The sequence below is a fragment of the Neopsephotus bourkii genome, unplaced genomic scaffold, assembly GCF_033783945.1.
Source record: "Neopsephotus bourkii isolate Nb327-2 ecotype Australia unplaced genomic scaffold, CSIRO-AGI_Nbou_v1 NB_107, whole genome shotgun sequence".
In the NCBI taxonomy this organism is placed as follows: domain Eukaryota; kingdom Metazoa; phylum Chordata; class Aves; order Psittaciformes; family Psittacidae; genus Neopsephotus; species Neopsephotus bourkii.
In genome coordinates, this window is record NW_026900624.1 from 15,096,668 (window position 1) to 15,118,592 (window position 21,925).

Sequence of the window (21,925 nt, forward strand, 5' to 3'; positions counted from 1 at the left end):
AAAATAAACAGGGAGGCTTTAGTTTTAGCAATCTTGCTTAGATTGGACTCTTGCATTATTCTTCTCTTCCTGCTTTCATTCCTTATTCTCCTTGCCAAGTATCTATGTCTGTCTATACATGTATCCTCCTCAGAGGATTCCTTTTTCCCCGTAGCTGCTTGACTTCTAAGAAGTTTGCATTCTAGAAGTGACTAATGAGGGGATAGCATACTATCAAACTGACAAATTACATTTTGTATGACAAATATGCATTATCATGAGTTACTGTAATTTCTCAATTAGCATTTTGTTAGCATCTCCACAAATGCTAAGCCTATTCCTTCTACTTTTTCCCCAGTCTTTCACTGTGAGTTTATTTATCCTCACCATGTTACAGTGGCAGATATACAGCTCAGAGTAATTATCTGAACATCTAGAAAGCCTCTCAGTGTCCTGCAGTACTGCAAAGGCAAAAGACTAGCATTAACAAACGATTCGGTTGTTGATGGATTTAGATGTAGGCTGCCAAAATGATGAGATTGATGCATTTCTTCATCTTGTGCTTAGCAGCTAAAACCATAAGGATGAACAAAAGCCTGTGTGGATTTTAGAAAGGTCCAAGATACCTTCACTCTTAGCGAGGGCATCTAATCACAACGAACTCTCTTACGCTGAGGAGGCTTACAAGGCTGAAGCAGCAATATTCTCTTCTGTGCGAACCCATTATTTCTGCTGTCTACACAAAAATATTTTTCCACACAAGTGGTTTCATTACAATATTCCCAAAGCTGCTGGCCTTCTACCGCTCCTCTCATTCTTGAAATGAATTTTGTACAATTAGTAGCAGTCCTGCAGGTAATGCTGAAAGTGATTTTTATAGCTGGGGCACCTTGGGCTTTCCAACAGCACAGCAGGGAAATAAAGAATTGTCAGACCAGACAAAATGTTACTAGATGAACTCAGAAAGCCACATTTAACTTAAAAACCCCCAAATAATTCTTCTCCCGGTGCAAGCTTATAGTGCACTACTTTTTCACCCTGTCCATGCAGGGTGGAAAACATGAACTGAGATTATCCAAATATCAAAACCATCACTAACTGTGTAAATGAGAAAGGGATAGGAGCAGTTTACTAACATTACTTGGGCAGTCTGAGATATATCCACCTGATCCCAGCACAGAACACTTCATGACTCCAGAGCTTAAAAACACTTTACAATAACCATGCCAGAGTACAGACTTTCCTGCAGGAGTTAATGAGGTCTTTGTTACTGGTGTCAGTGGGAGCAGATCTTGGCAACTGGTGAAAGATTAAGCTCCTAGGGAATTTTTAAATACAAGCCCACATTATAAGGAAATACAACTATGTGTAGACTAGAAGACCATGCACGAAAGCAATACTGTATTAAATGTTGCGCATCGTTTATTCTAGGTCTGTTTCTTTTGCAGAGTAAGACAATGCTCATTCCCCACAAATCTCATCAACAGTTTATATTTTCAAAGTTAGTACTGTGAAATGGCCATTTGGTGTCAATCGACTTCCTAATGAATGTACAGCTTTGTCAAAAACTGCTCCCTCCCTTTACCGGCAATCCCTGCAGTGATGCTGACAGGCAGACTCCCTTTATTCTTTCCCCTTGGAGATGGTCCCTTTATGGCTGGAATGGGGGTACACTGGCATCAGGCACATTTATGGCCTCTGCAGAGCATGATCCAAGACTAGAGAACTTCAGACTCTAGCAGTGTCAATTCAGCATCTTTTAATGTTCAAATTGAGCTAAAAGAATATCAGTTGTCTTATGACCACTATGAAAATGTACACAAGTTAACGACTTAAGGATAGGATTGTCATCCTAGTCAAAGACACGAGATTATAGAGTTAATCTTTCTGAAAGGAGCAGAGAGCTCTGAAGCAGTAAGCTTAACTTCCTGAGACTGCAAAAACTGAGAAAGGAATTCAGCATTGCACATTATTTTTTGTCTGGCAATACCTATACTCCTTTAAATAGTTGCTACCTTCTCATCTATCTTTAAAGATGTTGCATCTTCACACAAAAATAAATCTCCAACTACAAAAGTTAAGCCACACTCACCCTAAAGTGCTAATTTCCAGTTTTGCAACCCAGACACACAAATCACAGAATGTGCAAATCTGCGCTACAGGGAAGCACAAGAGATTGGTAACAGTCTTCTCTGAAAGAAAGGTCTGATGAACATTCACTGTTCATTTCCATCGTGGAAGCTTTTAATACAACAGGAAGCTAATAGAATTGCACATACTAATCTCACTGACTATTTTGCTGTTAAAATAGCATGATATACTGCAAACCCAAATCCTGTATACAATATGTAAGTATTTATAAGATATCCCTAAAGGAGTAAGACAGCAAGACCCAAATGAAGGCCCAGCAACTCCTTCGCCAATTACAATACCCTTTAGCTTTGTGATTTAAACAGGAAGACATTCAAAGTTAACTGAAAATTTAGAAATGATAAAATGCAAAACAGTTGCTACATTTACATGCTGTCAGGGTCTTTTTTTTTTTTTTTTCCTTTTTTTTTCTTTTTTTAAAGTCTATGTTTTAGCGTTTATCACCAAAATAAAAACAACAACAACAAAACAGTACATATCAAAAATACCAGTCCAAATCAGCAATAGTTGATAGAGATAATATGCTGACATTTCAGCAACACGGAGCTAAACTATTCATCTATTTGAAGAGAATACCCCAAGATTATCTCAGAGCTTTAGAATCCCAAACTATATTAATACACTCGTAAGCATACTTTTGTAACCAGCAAAAAAGTTGAAAGCACTTTCTTGACTTCAGAACATGGTCCATTAAAAATAATAGCTCAATAAGTACATTTAATGTATACGCTTTTTACAAAGGTTGTATTCAGAAAACTGGTTACGAATTCTGGGGTTTGAGATATTTTTCCTTATATTTTAAATGAAGTTTACAACATCAGCTGCTGCTTTGCACTTTTTATCTCTTTCCTTTCTGCTCTGAAATTAGAGGTGGAATCTCTTGGGTAAATGCAAAGTCAAAATACCTGTTCAACATGATAGCGTTGAGCTTTGCTGGTAACAAGTTGTGCCTCCATTTCAGCACTTGTGCTTCTGAAAGCTTTCAAAATCGTTTTTCTTGAGGTGTATGCTGCTTATAAAACTCCAGACACAAATACACTCCTGTCTTACAAGCTCCATTTTGGCTACAAGCTTGGCCCTGTACTACTTGCCCAGAAATTAAGTATGCTTTTTCTTCCCACACAAATTTAGCTCCTAAGGTTCCTTAACATAAGAGTACATTCTTGTTATGCTGATGATACTCATATAAAGGAACTTCCACCTACTTCTTCCATCTTCTGCACACAGTGAACATCCCCGCAATCTGTCCAAGCTTTCATCTACTCTCCCACACCAGCACTAGGGTCTTGATACTTAAGCTGCCCATTGTAACTGTGGAAAATCATTGGCTGTTTCAGTTTCATAAAAGAGATGAACAAAGTACTCTTCCACCACTGCAGTTCTCATGTAGTCAAGAGACAGAAAATTGTAATATGGCACCAAATAGCCATCGTTTTGCTGGAGCTAATACTCAATTGGTAGTTGCAGACTGCCAAAAGACACAGGCATCAGCAGCTCAGACTAGCACCTTTCCTGTGATTGCTGAATCGCTAACAGGAGAATAGATCTGGTTTCAGCAAGATACCATAGAAGTAAGTGAGGTTGATGAAAGAAACAAAGGGAAAAGCAGGTTAACAGCAGTGGAGCAGAAAAGCAACTGAAGCGTTTTACTATTACGTGGGCAACAGAGGTTTATTACCACTCTTTGTATGGCACACTGCGATGCTTTCTGGATTGTTTCAGTACATCTGCTGTACTTTTCTGCACTGGAAGTCTCACACATCACAAACTGCTGCTTTAATTCTGCACTCACAGTACTCCACAAGATGCTACACTGTACTAGAAGTGAGCTGCAGTATTAAATAAAATTCATTCTACTGCAGGGGAAAGAGTCTTAAAGTATAGCAGTTCTTAATATATACAGACACTCTCATTTAAAGCTCCCTATTTTCTTCCACTTCAAGTGCCAAAGAGTCTCTGTTCACACAGGCTGTCAACAAACCTTGAGACATGAACTTTGAGTGTCTTGACAAAACCCCAGTAAGTAAGCTTATTGTAGCTCATAGTTACAGTGAGAAAGACAGATAAGAAAGCCATTTACAGAATTAAGGAGACTTTGCACTTTTCATCATGCCCAGCCCTGGGTAGTTCAGATGGGGTACTTGCAGGCAAGCAGGCAGGCAGGGTCATCGTCAGTTGTTTTGAGTTGGGACACCTCATAGATTTCACTGCTCACTCTGAAGACTGGCGACTCATGTGTGCTTTTTAGTTTCTTTGTTTTTAAAAGTCTTTAAAGTTGCATCACTCGGAATCAGATAAGTCACTTTAAACAAAGCAAAGCGTTAAGTGTGACAATTTATTTATAACATACTTCCCACCATCACCACCACACACCACCCTGTGAAAGAAAAACCCCTGCTGAAAGGGTGACAATTTTTAGTATGCTTGAAAGAAATTAGACCAACACTGCATCAAGAGCCACTCTAATCAAATTAAGAGCATAACAGAGGGGGAGATAGGTCAAAGCATACGTTTACTTTAAGCATTTTATATTAGCCTGCTTCTCCACTTCCTTAAAAGGTCAACACACAATTGGTCTACACTCATACCAATTTCCACATCATGTTTAAAAGACAAGCTAGGCAAGTCTTTAGTATAGAAACTCCAATGCTTTTTTAATATACTTTTCAGATTTCAATGGGGAACTGCAAACTAGCCTAAACATCATCTATCCCACATTCAGTCCCTAACGTAAGTATTTGCCCAGGGAAGTATAGCTTGAGAGTTCTGACAAGGCCACTATCTTTAGATAGCTTCTCTTGTTAAGAGGACTTCTAGGCAAATACTTCTGTTAAAAGCTTCTGGTTCTTGCAGTTGTAGGTCACGAAGAAGGTCCCAACATCACACAACTTATTTTTTCTTTTAACACCATACAGTGTTGAAGAAGTGCTTGATGCTGAGAATGGATTACTTCCAAGAGGGCAAGTCTTGTGTGCTAATTTTGTAACAGAAAGCGTGCTGGAAAGAGAACCAGCAGGCATGGAAAGGCCAGATATGCTGCTACACAGGGGACAGAGGTAAAACGTTCATGTTTAGAGTGGGTGTTGTTTGTTCGATAGACTGTTCACAAGACAAAGGACCAAAACTCTTTTCTCAAGCTCTTGTACAAGTAAGGTACAGTAAAGTGAAAGTGGCTTGATTGCTTCTTAAAAAAAACCCAAATCAACTTCTTTCAAAGCATAATGTACTGACAATTCCTTAACAGATGGGACTCAAGGTTCAGCCTAATACTCCAGACCTCTTTTTCTAAATCTTCCTTACTTCTCAGCTAAGTGTAACATGTTGCTTTATCAGCAGTTAAAGAGGGAAGTCCCTCTAAAGAACATATAGGAGGGGTGGTTGCAGAAATTCTGAACCCCACAGAAAATTTTTTTGTCCATATCTGTCCCTACTGTTCTCTCTCCTTGATTTCTGGAAGCTATCCAGGATTAGAACCTACCAAGATGCTTGAGCAGTATTTTAATCAACACCACACTGCCTTTGGTGCAACTAACACTGTGCATTAACCTTGAGATACCTCAATTTCTACAAGAGTGTATTTTCCTGTCTTACTGTCTTAAACATTCCCCTATTCCTCTTCAACAGGAACAGAGCTCTATATAACAAGTACTTTCTAGTGCCTCTGAATGGGAGGGGAAACAATTTCATGATGCTGCCCAGCAACATCTACTTACATCTTAAAATTATGTTTTACAATTTGACTGGGAAGGGTGGGCAGGGAGAAAAGAGTAGTTAAAAGAAAAAGGCAAGAAGAGTCTCCTAAGCTCTTCCTCCACATGAAATGGAGATTAGAACAGATAGCAAAAGCCCTCTCCAGTCAGAAGGGATCCACATCTATTCCTTCAGACAGGTGAATCTGTTCCATTGTATGACATCAGAAAATGCTCTATCAGTGTTAAAAACAAAGTTGCAAATATGGACACTAAGATTTTGGGCACCACAATGATCAGGAAAGGGCCTGAACACGTTGCGCCAACAGAAACAGGGTTTGATGGTGTATTTTTTCTTTTGTGTAGATGCAAAATAGCAAAGCCTCCACGAACTTTATTTTTGGAAGTCTCTACAGAAAGCAGAGAAGTCTAAGAGGCTAAACCAAGGAGCCCTGACAAGGAAAAGGGGTGTGCTTACAAGGGTCCGTATCTGGTCTCGTATTTAGAAACAATGTTCTTGCATCGTCCCACTTCCTTGCGCAGCTCCGCAACCTCCGTCCTCAGGGCTGTGTTCTCTTTCTCAAGAAAGGCTGCCCGAATCGTGATCTGATTCTCCTTTAACCGCCGAGCGTCACGGGAGCGCTTTGCTGCCACGTTGTTCTTCTTTCGCCTTGTCCAGTACTTCTCATCCTGTAGCAAAGAAAGGAGAGGGAAAAAGGAAAAGAAAAAAGGAGCCAAGCTGACAACTCTATGAAGCAAATGCCTCTTTACTGTATAAGGACATTCACCCTGACTGCTGTATTGAAGAACCTCCGTCACTGGTTTGCAGGGATCTGACACCAAAATGCAGGCAACAGTAGTGTAAGGTTTCATCCTTCCACAAGTCTCATTGTAGCATAAACCAAGTGCACTGCTAGAACGAGGCAGATTAAGATACTTGGCTACTAAGAAGCAGTCCAACTGAACTGCTCCCTTTACTTATTTTCAATTCAGGAACGAATTTTCACAGGAAACAACTTGTTCTGTTGCCTGGGCTATTTAAAGCCAGATCAGACCGAATGCTGGGCAAATACATACAATGGCCTTTGAAAGTGCAGTTATTGAGGATGTGACTTGATAGTTCTTCTAATTTCCGTGTATATCATATGTTGCTCCTGCCCAGTAATTATCTCATGATACCAAACCAGCAAGAACAGCAGCTGACTTGCCAATTCTATTCTTCATGGTACTTCTGCCCAATCACATAGGTGTAAGTGCATTAGCTTTATACGTCAGAATGTGTGGACAAAGAATCAGGAACTTTGATCAAGGCCTAGAGAAGTTTACAGCAATCAATCTGTTACCTTTTGCTCATCTGGGACAAAAACCTTCTTGGCTTTTTTAATCATTGGTTGTGGTTTCAGGTCCTCTTCAGTAAACTTGTGTTTGCGAGGATTGAAGAGCTCACCACCAGGCACACTGGACAGCACTAAATCAGCAGGGTCAGGATTAAAATTCACCTCAACTTCTACGCAGTCAGGATCAATGGGGCTGGGAGTATTTCTCTCATTTTGTGGTGGGGACTCTGGCAACAACAGGAGAAGTTACAATACATTCATCAAGATGAAGAGAATTAACTATGAAGCCAACTTGGGTATCTATTTATTGCCCTACTGTGAGCAGTATTTAACAGCATTACTTGGTATTTCCTGAAGGTGTGTTTGGTGCTGTACCACTGCTGGCACAGAGAAAAGCTACACAGTCCAGTTTGTAACACAAACTCTAGGAACATATGCCAGACTAACAGACATGAGCAGACAGATGCAGGACAAGAGTTAATACTTCCTTGGCAAAAACTACATGCTTTGCACACTTAAGCAGCACCTTCCACAGCAGGAGGAAGTACAAAACTTGTACCAGCCCAAGTTTTGTACCACAGAAAGCCTTACAGAAACAAGCCTGCCCAATGATCTCCATCCCTGGGACGCTCAAAGGTCAGACAATTTATTTCCAAACAAATGACTAAATAAAGGTGGGTTTGTTACAAACGCAATAGTGTTCTACTTTACCACATGGAGAGAAATGTTCCAACAAGTTGTCTGACACTGATAGTGTTCATATGAACTTTGTAATATTTATCTCTTCTTTACAAACTTCATACACGTGAACTGCAAATATCAGTCCATTTTGAAGCAGTGATCAACAAGTAAGTTTTTCCATATACCACCTAGAAAAAAGGCACACCCTGTGCCTTACTGAAGGAGTCCCACACTGACCTTTCTCTTGCAGATTATTCAAAGAGGCCCTGAGCAAAAGGTATTCTGTAAAGTCTGCTCATAAAATAGCACTGTCGAAGCTCAGTGGCTATCATGTTTAAACTCCAAATCCAGGGCAAAATGTGCTGCTGAGTTCCTTAATAGAGAAGATCTCCATATTGCAAATGAGGAGTAGAAGTTTCCTAGTACCATTTAAGAACAGTTTTGTTTCTTTATTCCTCAGTTCCTACTTCAAAGCACTAGGGAACATCAGACTGCATCATTAACACCTTTTCAAGCGTCTCTTCTCACACTTCACAGGCTAGCGTGAAAAACTGCTTCACTGTTTTTCTGTTAAGCATTATTATTTGAAGTACATTAAGTTAGTTCACCAAAGAAGCAGAACAAATCACCAAGGCAGCCCAAACGACTTGGCAAAAACTATCAAATCTCTTGTAAAATAACCCGAGAAACTATTTTCTCAACATGTCTAACTTCTCCCTACACCAGCAATACCAAGCAAGCAAATACTTTGTGTTGGTGGTTCAGCTCTTCGGATTTAAAGAGAGAGACAAACTGCACACTGAGACACTCAAGTCATTTTTTTCAGGAAAGGGAAAGGGGAAGAAGAGGACAGGCAGCATCTTCACAAACTGACACACAGACGAAGGCTCTACATTGAGCATGTTTGTACTAATTAACCTGCCACAGCTACCCCTGACAGGTTAGCACGTCTCCTCTTTGATCTAAAGAGGCACCTTTTAACAGAAGAACAACAAAAGTCCCTCACAACCCCGTATTATCCCATCTACCTGTGCTGGAGGCTGCTTCAGACTGCTGGTAAACTGCAGTGGAAGAGGATGATGCAGGAGAACCAGTGGAAGCACTGGCAGACTCCTTTCCTTCCAGCTCAGCCACAGGCAAGAGTGGATTCTGGTTCAAATCCAGGTGAGTAGGGCTGGAAGGAATTCCATTCTCCAGCAGGAACTCATCCAGATCCATGTACTCCAGGTGGAAAGACTCGCCATCGTAAGGAATAGTTTTGTCCCAAATGGGCGGCATAAGGGAAGCTGAGACTGCCATAGTGCTGGCAGCTGCTGCCTCATCTTCCTCAAGCTTTATCTTCTCCTTCTCTTTATCTGAAAGATACAAGTAGGTCACTGTACAAGCTGCAACACAGGAGAGACTCACGGTTTAAGAGCCTGACAAAATCCCCATGAAAGCAAATTCAGTAAGCTATAGTTCTGCCTCATGACATGATCTGAAAAATCAGATGTCGAAGGCAACGTTCATATGTAACTCAGTATGGAATGCTCTGACTCCCTGCGATGGCTGGACCACAGGCATTTCAGTATCCTTGAAGACCAGCATCCTTGCTGTGGTAACTTACTGAAGTTTGATACAATACTGCATCTAGCTTATTAACTAGTCACTGCAAAATTGCCTGTTTTTCACAGGCTCATCTTGGAAGACATTACAAGGGAATGTCCATAATTAGGATTACATGGGAAGCCACTAAGAAAGCTCCAAGGAAGCAGAAGTAGTTTATTCTATGCACAAAGAATGTGCAGAAGAATAATCTAAACACAAACAAGAAAAGAAGATGGGTTTCAGATTAGGTTTGAAAATTAGTCAAAAGGACCACAGGACACCAGAGACCTGGATGTCTACTGTTCAGTAGTTTAGAAGCACTTCTTTCTGAAATGACTCAGCATGTCCACACAAAGCAATAGCTCCAAATGCTGTTCACTACAGATAGCTCAGAGTACCTACATACAATTTCCACTCTTTGGGGAGATGTCTAATAAGGCATACTCCCACACCCCACCCCCAAGCCACGAAAGGCTGATGAGATTTTCTCCATTTACCGTGCTACAGTGCACATATTACAGGAAAATGGCTGTTTCTATGTTCCTCATAGCTACTGAATCTTAACAATTGTCTGGGACAGAATCCAAGCAGAAAACTCAAGTTATGGAATAATTACATAATTTAAGAGACAAAAATAAGCTGGCAGGAAAAAAAAAAATCCAAGTAATTTTCCTGATCCAGTTCTCCATGTAGCCATGCAGTTCTACCAGGGCTGAAGAAGGCATTGCAGAACCAGTACCAGCACTGTTGTTTAAAGGAATGCTCACAATCCTTCCCCAACCAACTGCAAATTGGTTTGCTACCACGGAAGCTGACAAATATTCGGTTCAACAGAACAAAGACTTCAGGGACATACACTGGACTAGTTCAGATCTAACTGGGTCCAGTATCCACACAGGTCAACCCAACAAAACGCACAAATCTTTGGCATTAGTTTTCTAGACTGGCTAAAATATGCTAAAGGAGTATTTTTCTTTATCGGGGGTGGGAGTGGGGGTGAAACTCTGCTCTAAATCAGAAAAGTCTATTTATATAAAACCTATTCCAATAGAACTGGCATTCCTTCCGCTGTTGCCTTGGCTGGTGTGGGACTGAGACTGAAAGAGCTTTTTATGGCTTAAAGAACAGTGCTGCCATACAAAGTAAATTATCATTTTAATCTACCGTACCCTGAACATCTCATACAAAAGATACTAATTTTATACTAAACAATGGGGACAACATTAACCAGTCATCAACTTGGACTAAGAGCACATGTTAAATTCAGACCCGCGGCTCCTGAACCTGAGCTTTGTTAACATCTTGCAGCTTTTGGCCTTCCTCTTTGCCACTCCACACTGCTGCCTCTGAACTGCCATCTTCCAACCCCCATCCCTGCTATAAACTCCTTTTTGCAGGGAGTGCTGCAAATTTCCTACCCTTTGCTTAGGCAAAGCAAAAGTAGAGGTTAACAGTCATGACCCAAATAACCTGAATGTTTCTAAACAGCTCCTGCTTGAAGCTAGGAGAGAAAGAGCATCCACTCTACTTCACATACATGAATGATTTTGGTTACAATTGAAACACATCCCACCAAATTAGAACCACCATTTCACATCTGACTTCCGAATCAGGGATGGTGTATTTTCCCCAAGGTTTGCACAGTGCCCAGCACAATCGAACCCAGACTGGCACTGGGAATTGTGGGTGATATCCTAGCAAAGACATCACCACAACAAATGCAAGTAACCACAATGAATTCTTGACAGATCACTATTTTTTAATCAACAAGATGAAAACTGTGAATGGTGCATCAAAATCTTGAATTAAAAAAATGTTTTTATTCTTGGAAAAAAAAATAGTATTCCATTTTAAGTTATGCCAAGTTTAATGCAAGCCAGCAATGCTTTTGTTTTGCAACATCTAATACAACACCTCCAGAAGGAAAAAAGAAACCTTAAGTGATTAACAGAATAAACATGAAGCTTAAAAATACCTGTCAGAAGGCAGTGCCAAAAAGACTATACTACTGGTGTATGTGGACCTTCTCATATCTTTTAACGCCTTTTAGATGCACACCATCATCCTCCTGTACTATGGTCCCTCCAGCTTCCTCTTGCTATTCTCCCTGGCTCACACCCAATTAAACCCTTCATTCACATGAGAAGAACATCTGAATTTTTCTGTCCTTTTGCTGTAAGTTGAAAACTGACAAGCACTGGGCTGCCAGTGTTGTCTCTGCTTCACCGTGTGCGTCCCTCTCTCCCTCCTCACTTCTAATAGCTAGTATCTGAAACAAATTAAAATAGCAGAAGTTAACGTGCACATGTTAAGAAGTTAACAAGTCCATGGGACCTGATGAAATCCATCTGCAGGTCCTGAAGGAGATGGCAAACGAAGATGCTAAGCCATGGTCCCACCATATTTGGACTTGTGCAAAGTGTTTGACACTGTCCCACACGACATCCTTGTCTCTAAATTGGAGAGACATCAATCTGATGGATGGACCACTCGGTGGATAAAGAACTGGCTGGATGGCCGCACACAAAGGGTTGTGGTCAATGGCTCAATGTCCAGCTGGAGACCAGTAACGAGTGGTGTCCCTCAGGGATCGGTGTTGAGACCGGTCTTGTTTAGCATCTTTGTCGCTGACATGGACAGTGGGATTGAGTGCGCCCTCAGCAAGTTTGCTGATGACACCAAGCTGTGTGGTTCGGTTGATACGCTGGAGGGAAGGAATGCCATCCAGAGGGACCTTGACATGCTTGTGAGGTGGGTTGATGCCAACCTCATGAAGTTTAACCATGCCAAGTGCAAGGTCCTACACCTGGGTTGGAGCAATCCCAGACACAGCTACAGGCTGGGCAGAGAAGAGATTCAGAGCAGCCCTGCGGAGAAGGACTTGGGGGTGCTGGTGATGAGAAAATGAACATGAGCCGGCTGCAGTGTGCGTTTGCAGCCCAGAAAGCCAACCGTATCCTGGGCTGCATCAAAAGGAGCATGACCAGCAGGTCGAAGGAGGTGATCCTGCCCCTCTACTCTGCTCTCGTGAGACCTCACTTGGAGTATTGTGTGCAGTTCTGGTGTCCTCAGCATAAAAAGGACATGGATCTGTTGGAGCAAGTCCAGAGGAGGGCCACGAGGATGATCAGGGGACTGGAGCACCTCCCATATGAAGATAGGCTGAGAAAGTTTGGTCTGTTCAGCCTGGAGAAGAGAAGGCTGCGTGGAGACCTCATAGCAGCCTTCCAGTATCTGAAGGGGGCCTATAGGGATGCTGGGGAGGGACTCCTCATTAGGTACTGTAGTGACAGGACAAGGGGTAACAGGTTAAAACTTAAACAGGGGAAGTTTAGAGTGGATATAAGGAAGAAGTTCTTTCCTGTTAGGGTGGTGAGGCACTGGAATGGGCTGCCCAAGGAAGCTGTGAATGCTCAGTCCCTGGTGGTGTTCAAGGCCAGGTTGGACAGAGCCTTGGGTGACATGGTTTAGTGTGAGGTGTCCCTGCCCATGGCAGGGGGGTTGGAACTTGATGATCTTAAGGTCCTTTCCAACCCTAACTATTCTATGATTCCATATTGGGTGCCCGTGTATTTCAAATGTGATACATAAGATAAAACCTTTGTATGATCATTTTTGCACTGACATTTTCCCACTGGCTTCCTTTCAATTCATTTAATCTTTATTTCTGCAGCACAACATCCTGCTGGGTGCGCAATATCTAATGAAACACTAATTAACCTCTTTCATTTTGAGGGGGAAGTTTCCATCCACCCCAGCTCAGGGACCTGAAACATTAATTCTCTTAAGATATTTATAGTGTAAACAGGTATTACCTGACAGCAGAGCTGCAGTATCCTAAGAGGCTCCATTTGCAGTGATTCAAGGTCACCCTGATAAATCTGGCCTGTACTTTTGCAGCTGATAGCTGGATGTCTGATTTAGCCCCCTCATTCTGCTCCTGTGACCTATTAGCTGGGCTGTACATACGCTGTTAATAGAGAGGTCACTAGTTTATGCTAAGTAATTTAGGCAGAGCATTCCAGTTCTTGTACTGTTAGAAATATTGCTGTTTAAGCCAAAAGCAGCAGCCTGTAAAAAGCTTTAGTCCATTCCCTGGTTTTTCCTTAAAAAAAAAAAAAGGAACAAAAAAACAAACAAAAAAACTCAGCCAACCAACCCCAGACCAAAAGACATTTTGGCCACAACTGTCAAATGCTATCCCAGCCACAAACAGAACAAACACTTCTTTGACGAAGTTCCCCTCGCTCGTCAAAAAACATTGTCAAATTGTACTGAGCACACTAGATAGACTAAGGCTGACTGCTCCAGAGATCTTCAGTCCCACTGGTGACAATGCAACAAGACAGGTCATAGGGTTCTGTATTCCTGATGTCCATTACTGTAATGCTTGTTGAGGCATTTCTCCGGCCACAGCAGCACGCAACTGGTGATTAAAACATCCTTTGGAGAGTATGCAGCAGCTCATTATTACTAGGAGAGACCTATGCTTCTGCTCTAGAATACTAATTCTCTTCCTTTACCCCACAGGGCTTTTTTTATTAAGAGATTATTTTATTTAACCCCTACAATGCATGTGACAACAACTTACTGCGAGGCCGGTCCGACATACTTGGTACGTTGCAGGGCATTTCAAGATGATGGCGTTCAGCTGGAACTGGATGTCCTCCTCTGTTGCTTAGAAGGATTAGAAAGCCTACTTGCTTACTGGGTAGTCAAATTACCTACAGCAGTTGGAAAACCCACAGGTAGCTCGTGGAGACTATAAATGGACACTGCAGCTAGTTGATACAATTTCTTCTTGCAGAATATGACAGAACACTGTACTTTTGTCGACAGGCCTTACAGGCAAAAAGAATAGGGTCTTTTCTCAGAAAACTTGCTGAGCACACCACTGTATTAAGTGAGTTAGCAATTATTTAACGTTTTGGCTGTCACTGTAAGGGAACAGAAGATAAACAAGGAACCTCTGAAGTCAGCTGAGTCACAATTCTACTGACAAGTCTTTTGTAAAATTAGGAGTAACTACCTGCTAACACAGAAGGCATTCTTTCTTTTGGCTTGCAAATATGCAAGCAAGAAATGCATCAGAGATCAAAATAAACAGAAAGCAACAAGTTCCACGAAGTGTGAATGGAAACAGTACAAGGTGGAGTAAGGAAACCCATGGAGAAATTTAAGAATGAGAACCTCCTGAACTTCATCACACCATGAAAGGAGAGGGGCAATCAAGATGAAATGGACTCCCTAGCAAGCTTTAGAGAACCAAGGTGAACACCTTCCCAAGTTAGAATGGGTTCATCTAATAAAAGTAGCAAATGTTTCTAATTTTAGAAAACGCAGTACCTCAAAATGGCATTAATCTTAAAATTGTACATCTCCATAGCCCAGATCACATAATCCTGAACAAGAAAACCAGCCCCAACCAAAAAGTCACCCTATCCAAGTCACCTACCATCATAGTTTCCACACATGAACTTGAATTGTTTCTGCTAACAGCACCTTTGAAGAGGATTGGGTGCAGAAATACCCTAAGAAATCCCATAATGTTGCAGATTCAAGATTCTACATACTGCAGCATGCTGCACCATAGCAACACAGCCAAAACCTTTATCAGAGGCTCACTTTTTTCTTTTTTTCTTTTTTAAACAGAAATGAGAAAAAAATATTTGCCATTATCACAAGATGGATACATTTACACAGCATTGTGCAATGCTACACATACAAAAGTAAATGGATCTGAGCTAGGATCCTCATTGGAAACAATCTTGCCAACCCTGCTGGCACTGTGTCTACCCTGGATATTATCCGATGTTCCAAAAATGATTCTCAACCTCTAAACGCCCAAATGCAAGGGCTAATTTAATATACACTGATACATTGGGCACTACAGCAGCGTAGATAAACCTGAGGCTTGCTTAAAATCAGACATACTCAGGCAAAAATACTCCCGGGTGAAAGGTGAAAAGAAACCAAGTCAACAAAAGAGACCAGTGCCATAAGCACTGAAGACTACAAGCACCAGCCCTATTATTTACACAGCTGCTGTCTGCATAACGAGTGGGAGGGAGCCAGCTCCAGCCTATACAGGACTGCATGTGCAGAGGCAGCTGGTCATCCCCTCACGGATTATCACCAAACCTAATCTGAAGAGATTTGCTGTTTATGCGGGTCCTCGTACAACTTTTCAGCAATTTTAAGGTCAAGGAAGTCTCCAAATCTTTTCGTTGCTGCTCCCAGCTCTGGGTCTAAAGGTAGGGGAGGCTGGTAAGGGAAGGAAACCAGCGTGCCAACCCGATTCCTGCCTAACCCTCGCACCTGAAGCATTTCATTTCGCCCAACGCCGGCACCCAAATACACCCGAGAGGACGATGGCAGCATCTGAATTTTCCAGTCGCACCGGCTCACCGGGGAGCCCCAGCCCGCGGGGCGGCCACCACTGCCCTGCGCTTCTGAGGCGGGGAGAGGGCAAGTGAGGCCGAGCGGCTCCGGCCAAGCCCGGCGGGCCGGTATCCCGTGCTGCCGGCGCTTGGCACGGCCGGCCCGGGGAAGAAAAGGGAAAAGGGGTGCGGGGCGTACGGGGGTAGAGAGCGTCAGGCGCGGGCGTGCGGCCTCTCCCGCGGGGACACCCACCGTTACCCGGGGAGTCCCGCCCTCCGCGGCACGGGGCGGGAAGAGTGGGGAGGGGGGTGGGGAGGGAGAAGGAGAGAGAAGCGGAGGGAGAGTGCGGCGCGCTCCCGCGGTTCCCTCGCGCGGTCCCGCGCTCACCCAGGCGCGCCTCCCGCGGCGGGTTCTCCATCAGCTTCTTCAGCACCAGCGGGAAGGCGCCCGCCAGGCCCCGCTGCTCCTGCTGCGCGGCACCCCCCGCGCTGCCCCCGGCTGCAGTGGGCTCCGGTCCTGCCGCCGCCGCCTCCTGGTGCGCGGCGCGGCCGGGCATGCTCCCCGCGAGCCGGCGGGCGGGCGGGCGCGCGCGCTGTCAACGGTCGCCGGCGGGCCGCGGCGGGAGGCTGCGACAGCTCCCCGGGACCTCAGCGGCCGGCAGACGGGCTCGGATCGCGGACGGCGCGCGGGAAGGGCGCTACGGCGCATGCGCGGACGGCTGACGCCTGGCGCGTCCTGCAGTATTAATGAGCGCCGAGCCGCCCCCCCCCGCTCCTCCCACCTCCGATTGGCCCGCGCCGCCAGGGGGGCGGAGCACCGCGCGGAGGCCCCGCCCTCCCGGCCGGCGCGGGCACGCGCCCCCCGCCCGCCGGGAAACGTGCAGGGGCAGGCACCGGCGGCTCGTTTGCATGCCGTGCCCCGCCCCCCCGCCTCCTCCGGGAGCTGCGTCACCGGCAGCTGCTCCCTGCGCCTGCGCCCGCGGCGCTGCACACACGGAGCGCCCCTGCACGGTCAGGCGACCGTTAGCGCTGAGGGGACCGTGCGGGGGGCCCGCGCTGCCGCTGCCAGCGCTCCATCCGGCCCCTCAGTACCCGCCTTTGTCCCCACATCACCTTCCCATGTGACACAGAGGTAATCTCCCTCTGTCCTACGTGATGCCCGCGGCGGCGTGCCCTGTATAGCGTAAGCGGGGAGAAGGGATTCACTGCGGCTGCTGGCATGGCCTGGCTGCTGGGGGTGGCGAGGGGGACAGACTGTCCAAGTTTTAATGATCACAGGCAACCCTTGTGATTCTCCAGGCAGACACCCCTGTTCCAGCAGCAGGGACGCTGTGCTGGGATTTAAGGTTCTGAACATACAAAGGGAGCAAGTGTTGCCAAATCCATCCCGAAAGAGCACAGGCTGGGGAGCTTCTCCTGCAGAACAAATAAGCTGGATGGAGTGACAGAAGCTATAGCCACAGGCTTCTCCTGTCAGCAGCTGCTGCCTCTTGACACAGAAAGGCCGGCCCCAGCAAACCCACTACGTCTAGAACTATGAGCAGCGAAAGGAGAGGAAACAGTGTGCAACCTCCCTGGCATGGTCTCATCTGTACCCAACTGAGCCATAGGTGCCAGGGTGGGGATGTCTTCCTGAGTGCCAGCAGAAAAGGGTCCTCCTCTTCCTCCCAGGTAGACACTCAGGCATCTGCTTGGTTCTGTTGCCCCTCCACAAATCTCAGGCATTTCATTCTGGTGGCAAGGCACAGGTTGACCTGACTCTTGCCAATAAACCCTGATGGTCTTTGTGACACAAAATTGGGTCTGGAATCCTCCCCATGCACCCCAGGAAAAGGAACGTATTGGAACGCACATGGGGTAGGGTGCTTTCCCCTGTTGCCTCACTGCAATGAGAACCAGGGGATGTCTTCATGCAACCTGGGCAGACAGAGTTGTCCTACCTGCCAGCTACTTCTCTTGCTTCCTCCTTCACCAGTGAAACTCCTGGTGCAACTCCTGTGCATGTGCAGCCTGACAGGGAGCTTGGGAAAAGGCCATCTTGTGAATACAGGCTTGGAACAGGGCAGGTTAATGAATCATATGTCAAAGCTGATAAATGCAGCTGCCAGAAGCAGGCAAAATAGCTCATGCTCCACTGCCCAGCGTGCTCCAGGGCTGCTGCTTGCCCTCCACAGACTCCCTCCGCCTTGCCAAGCTCAGCTGGCGGAAGAAAAAAGCACATGCGTGAAAGGGAGATGCCACTTCACACGGAGCAATGAAACACAGATGTCAGACCACACATGAGAGGTGGAACACGCAGCTCGCAGCAACGATTTTCCCTGGGAAACAGCTAGTGGTAGGTGGTAGATAGAGAACACAACCAACTGAGGTCATGAAGGAGCAGTTTCTAGGAACAGGGAGAGGGGATGTAGCCAAAGCAGAGCAGGCTTCAGTTATGGCTTTCATGGTTGCTTTGTTCCATTATTGTTGACGCTGGTGGCCCCTTGGGATGATGCTGTGTACAGTGCTCCTTTAAGGAACAGGCTCTGCATGTATCCACCGCCCCACAGGACTCAATGGAAACTGCTTTGCTGGGTAACGTCCATATGAATGGAGGTTATTAAAACCACTCAGCAGCCTCTACTTCAAGGCTTTTCCCTTTAGATCAACCACATTCTTCCTCCAGCCCGTTTGCACCCACACTCCACCCTGCTAAGGTTTGTTCTGCAACACCACTGGGTTGTGACTTTGCCTGGAGAGAGATTTTAGCCTGTACAGTGTTAGATGCTTGGCGTGAATGCTGGGGAGCATTCCTGTGGGTTCCCTCTCACATCACCCTGCTTGGGCACCAGCTCTGCCCTGCCAGCGAGGAGGGAGGCTACTCTGAGAGCTTTTCTTTGCTGCCTCTGGGGATTAGGGGCTCAAACCACTGCCAGCAGAAAGCGGGCACTGCACCATCAGCTCTACCTTGTTGGTTAAGCTGAAATCTGCCTGGATTTTTACAACTTCTCTTTTGCTCTGCAGCTCAGAAGGAAGAGAGGAAGACAATGAGATGTAAGGAGAGGAATGCAGCCGTTACTGCTGGGAGCCTTGTCAGGGCTAGATGATGCAGAACAGCCCAGCTCTAATGCAGCAGGGAGGCGAGAAGCAGCCCAGCACTAGGCATGGGGGGAGGGACACACACACACACCCCAGCCTCTCTGGGAGGTTTGAATTGCAGAACACATTTCAGACAGAGGCCTGAGACCCAGCAAATCCAGAAGAGTAGTGCATAGGTCTGGAGACCCAGAAGGGGTGAACTCAGCTCTGTGGGAAGAGGGCCATGACAGGAACGCTGGCCTGGGGAAGGAGGCAGCATAGCAGGGACAATGGTAAAGATTACGGGAGGTGATGCTGAGAGGCAGGGTGGTCCTGGGGCTAAGGAAGAAAGTGGCACAAACCAGTACCCTCAGCAGCCAAATAAGCCACAGTGGGTTAAGGCTAAATTATTGCCTCTGCAAATCACTGATCTCCCCTCTAAACCCCCGCTCCAGTTCTTGCCAAATACATCTTGCCAGCACTCCTCCCTTGGATTAATTCAATCCACTTGGCTGTGGAGCCCAGGGATCCCAGGGAGGCAGCCAAACTTCAGCTTAGCCACAGTAAGGCTCTGTACCACATGAGCCTCCCTTGGCTGTTACTGCCTCCTGCCAGGCAGGTCCACCTTCTCCCTGGGTATCAGTCAGCTCAGAAAACATGCCCTGTTCCCCCCATGCAGCTTCATACTGTGTGATGTTTAAACACACCCGTCATTGGGCAAAGCCTCAGCAAAGAAGAGAGCCAGCTCACAGGTGGCAGCAGCAGAGCGATGTGACAAAAGGAGCCCTTAGGGGGTATGGTAGCGACCCTTGCCCGCCTTCTCCTTCCCACAGGGAGCTGTGCAGGTGCCATAGGGTTCACTATATGCAGCTGCCTTTCCTGCCACAGCAGCAGCCTTTTCTCCCATTGACCCCAGGACATGAGCAGAGTCCCTCTCCACATGGTGTATCTGGCTCTTCTGCTCCTGGCTCATGCTGCCCCTCAAGACGACAGAGCTCTCTGCATGCCCTGGTTGCAACTCCCTATGGAAGAGTGAGGTCCAAGCATGTTTGTTTCTGTGAGTTCAACTCATTCATGCCTAGACATGAGCTTGTTGAACCAAGCTGTTCCCATACACCTCCCTGGCACTCAGCAGCAAACGTTAAAACACAACAAACAAAAAGCAGCTTGCCAAGGGCTTGTGGCATCTTATCCAAAACCAGACTTGTGTGATGGGCACTTGGAGCACACCCAGCAATGGAGAAGTGGTCAGTTCAACAAGGGTGAAATGTTCAGCACAGCAGAAGCCCACACTAACTAACCTCATGGCTCCTTTCCATTTGTTTTCTAGGATGCTGCATGGAAAGCAGGACAGCCCCGGAGTACAGAAGTGCTCTTGCAAAGAAAACACCACATTTGCTATGTTCCCTACTCCAGCTTCTCACTGATAAACAACTGCAGCATCAAACACAAAGTTTGCACAGAGTCTGTAGGCTGGGCTCCCTGGACAGTCTGCGTCTGGGAAGAGGCAATGTCTGGAGGCTCAGCAGTTATTAACCATGGGACAACCCGAATGGCAAGCTTGGAAGTCACTCCTATTGTGGGCATGGAGATTTGTGCCCAAGCTGCCTCTGTGCACAGAGCTTTGAGTGTTTCCAAGAAGTAGCTGAACCTGGAGATTAAAGGGATCAGGAGCTCAGCACTCTTGATTGATTTTCTAATCAATCCATTGCTGCTGTTTTTACTCCTAGCTGCACAACACGCTCCGAGCCAGAATCCCATGTCTGACTTGGACACTTGGGAGAAACACACCCTTGAAGGGCTTGCAGCAGACAAGATCATCTAACCCTTTCTCCCTTTGCAACTTAAGGAGGGGAAAGAGGAATCAAACCAGAAACCCAGCAATGCATTCCCTCAACCCTACCTGTCATCTTGTTGGTCCAGGGTAAGGAGTACTCCAGCAGGGACTTCAGGACTTCCGGGAAGTCCAGGGCAGCAGGGCCCCCGGTGCTGTTGCAGCTTGACATGTCCTGTGCTGAATCTGTGCCAGCACTGCTGAGGCAGGGCCAGACACCTGGCTGCCAGCCCTGAGTGTGGCAAGGAGGGCTGGGGGGCACCGGGAGCAGGCTTCCCAGACTGCTCCGGCTGAGAGCAAGTGAGGAGGAAAGGAAGCAGCAGTGTGCCCAGCTGTCTCCACCTTCCCCTCTCCCAGGCTGAAGTGGCCAATTGTGGAAATGGCTCCAGGCTCGCAGGGCTGGGCCGGGCTGCTGGCCAGCTGGTTTTACTGGGCCTCTCCCAGCCAATCCGGCAGCGAAGAACTGGGCCAGTTATCTAACTTTGCGAAGGCAGCACCCTTTTCCTTCCTAAGGTGTTATAACAAATGTACACGATGGGGTGGGGGAAGGAAGCAAGCAAGCAGTGTCAGGAGTACACACATCAGCTGCAAACACAACAGCAAAAGGATCCTCAGCATGGCTCTTGGAAAGCTCTGAGCTGTGCAGGCTGCCCCTGTGGAGATGCATTCGCTGTCTGCATCTGGCTGCTAACTTCATCTGAGATGCAGATAGTGACAGTATTTGTACATCATGCAACAGTTAGTGTGTCCTTCCTAAGCCAACATTGCTAACAGCATAAGGCATTTTTCTCATCAAGCGTGGATTGTCTGCAGAATGCAGGATTTCTTTCTGTAAGGGGCAGAGTTTTCATCAGAAAGCCAACAGCCTCCTCTCAGAGCAGTGATGTAAGGCAAGATAGTTCATGCACCCTGCAAATACTCTTAACACCTGGTTAAGTAAGATCTTGAGCATGCAAAGCTCCTCCTCTCCCATTATAATGTCACTTTTAGTATGGAGGGAGGGACTGGAAACAGGAGAATAAAGGAATAAAGGCCTGCTCTTCTTTATCTTCTTTATGGGAAGAAGCATCTTACACATGGGGCGGGTCCATTTTGCCAGGCTCAGCCTTACAGCACCAGTGTGAGTCAATAGCAACCAGGTACTCCTACATTGCTCTGTGAGCCCCAGCTATGGGGGCAGCCCAGCAAAACCTTGCACGGCTCTAAGCATGGAAGTGGCCTGAGCAAAGT

The 21,925-nt window shown here is 46.0% G+C and overlaps 1 protein-coding gene and 1 long non-coding RNA gene across 3 annotated transcripts; one reads left to right on the top strand and one right to left on the bottom strand.

The window, feature by feature from the left end:
- Positions 1 to 2,205: 2,205 nt before the first annotated feature.
- TEF (TEF transcription factor, PAR bZIP family member) lies at positions 2,206 to 21,072 on the bottom strand. Of its 2 annotated transcripts, none has more exons than XM_061363110.1 (5): positions 20,765 to 21,072; positions 8,866 to 9,192; positions 7,163 to 7,383; positions 6,298 to 6,509; positions 2,206 to 4,432 (listed from the first exon to the last, which is right to left on the bottom strand). In XM_061363110.1, exons 1-5 carry the CDS (start codon positions 20,865 to 20,867, stop codon positions 4,411 to 4,413), a joined length of 885 nt encoding a protein of 294 aa, XP_061219094.1. In that variant the 5' UTR covers positions 20,868 to 21,072; the 3' UTR covers positions 2,206 to 4,410. The 2 variants fall into 2 exon arrangements, with proteins under 2 accessions (XP_061219094.1, XP_061219085.1); XM_061363101.1 differs by lacking the exon at positions 20,765 to 21,072 and adding an exon at positions 16,193 to 16,384.
- LOC133217541 (uncharacterized) lies at positions 16,817 to 20,565 on the top strand. The gene is made up of 2 exons (XR_009726890.1): positions 16,817 to 16,987; positions 20,192 to 20,565. It is a non-coding gene; the product is annotated as an uncharacterized LOC133217541 (long non-coding RNA).
- Positions 21,073 to 21,925: the final 853 nt, after the last annotated feature.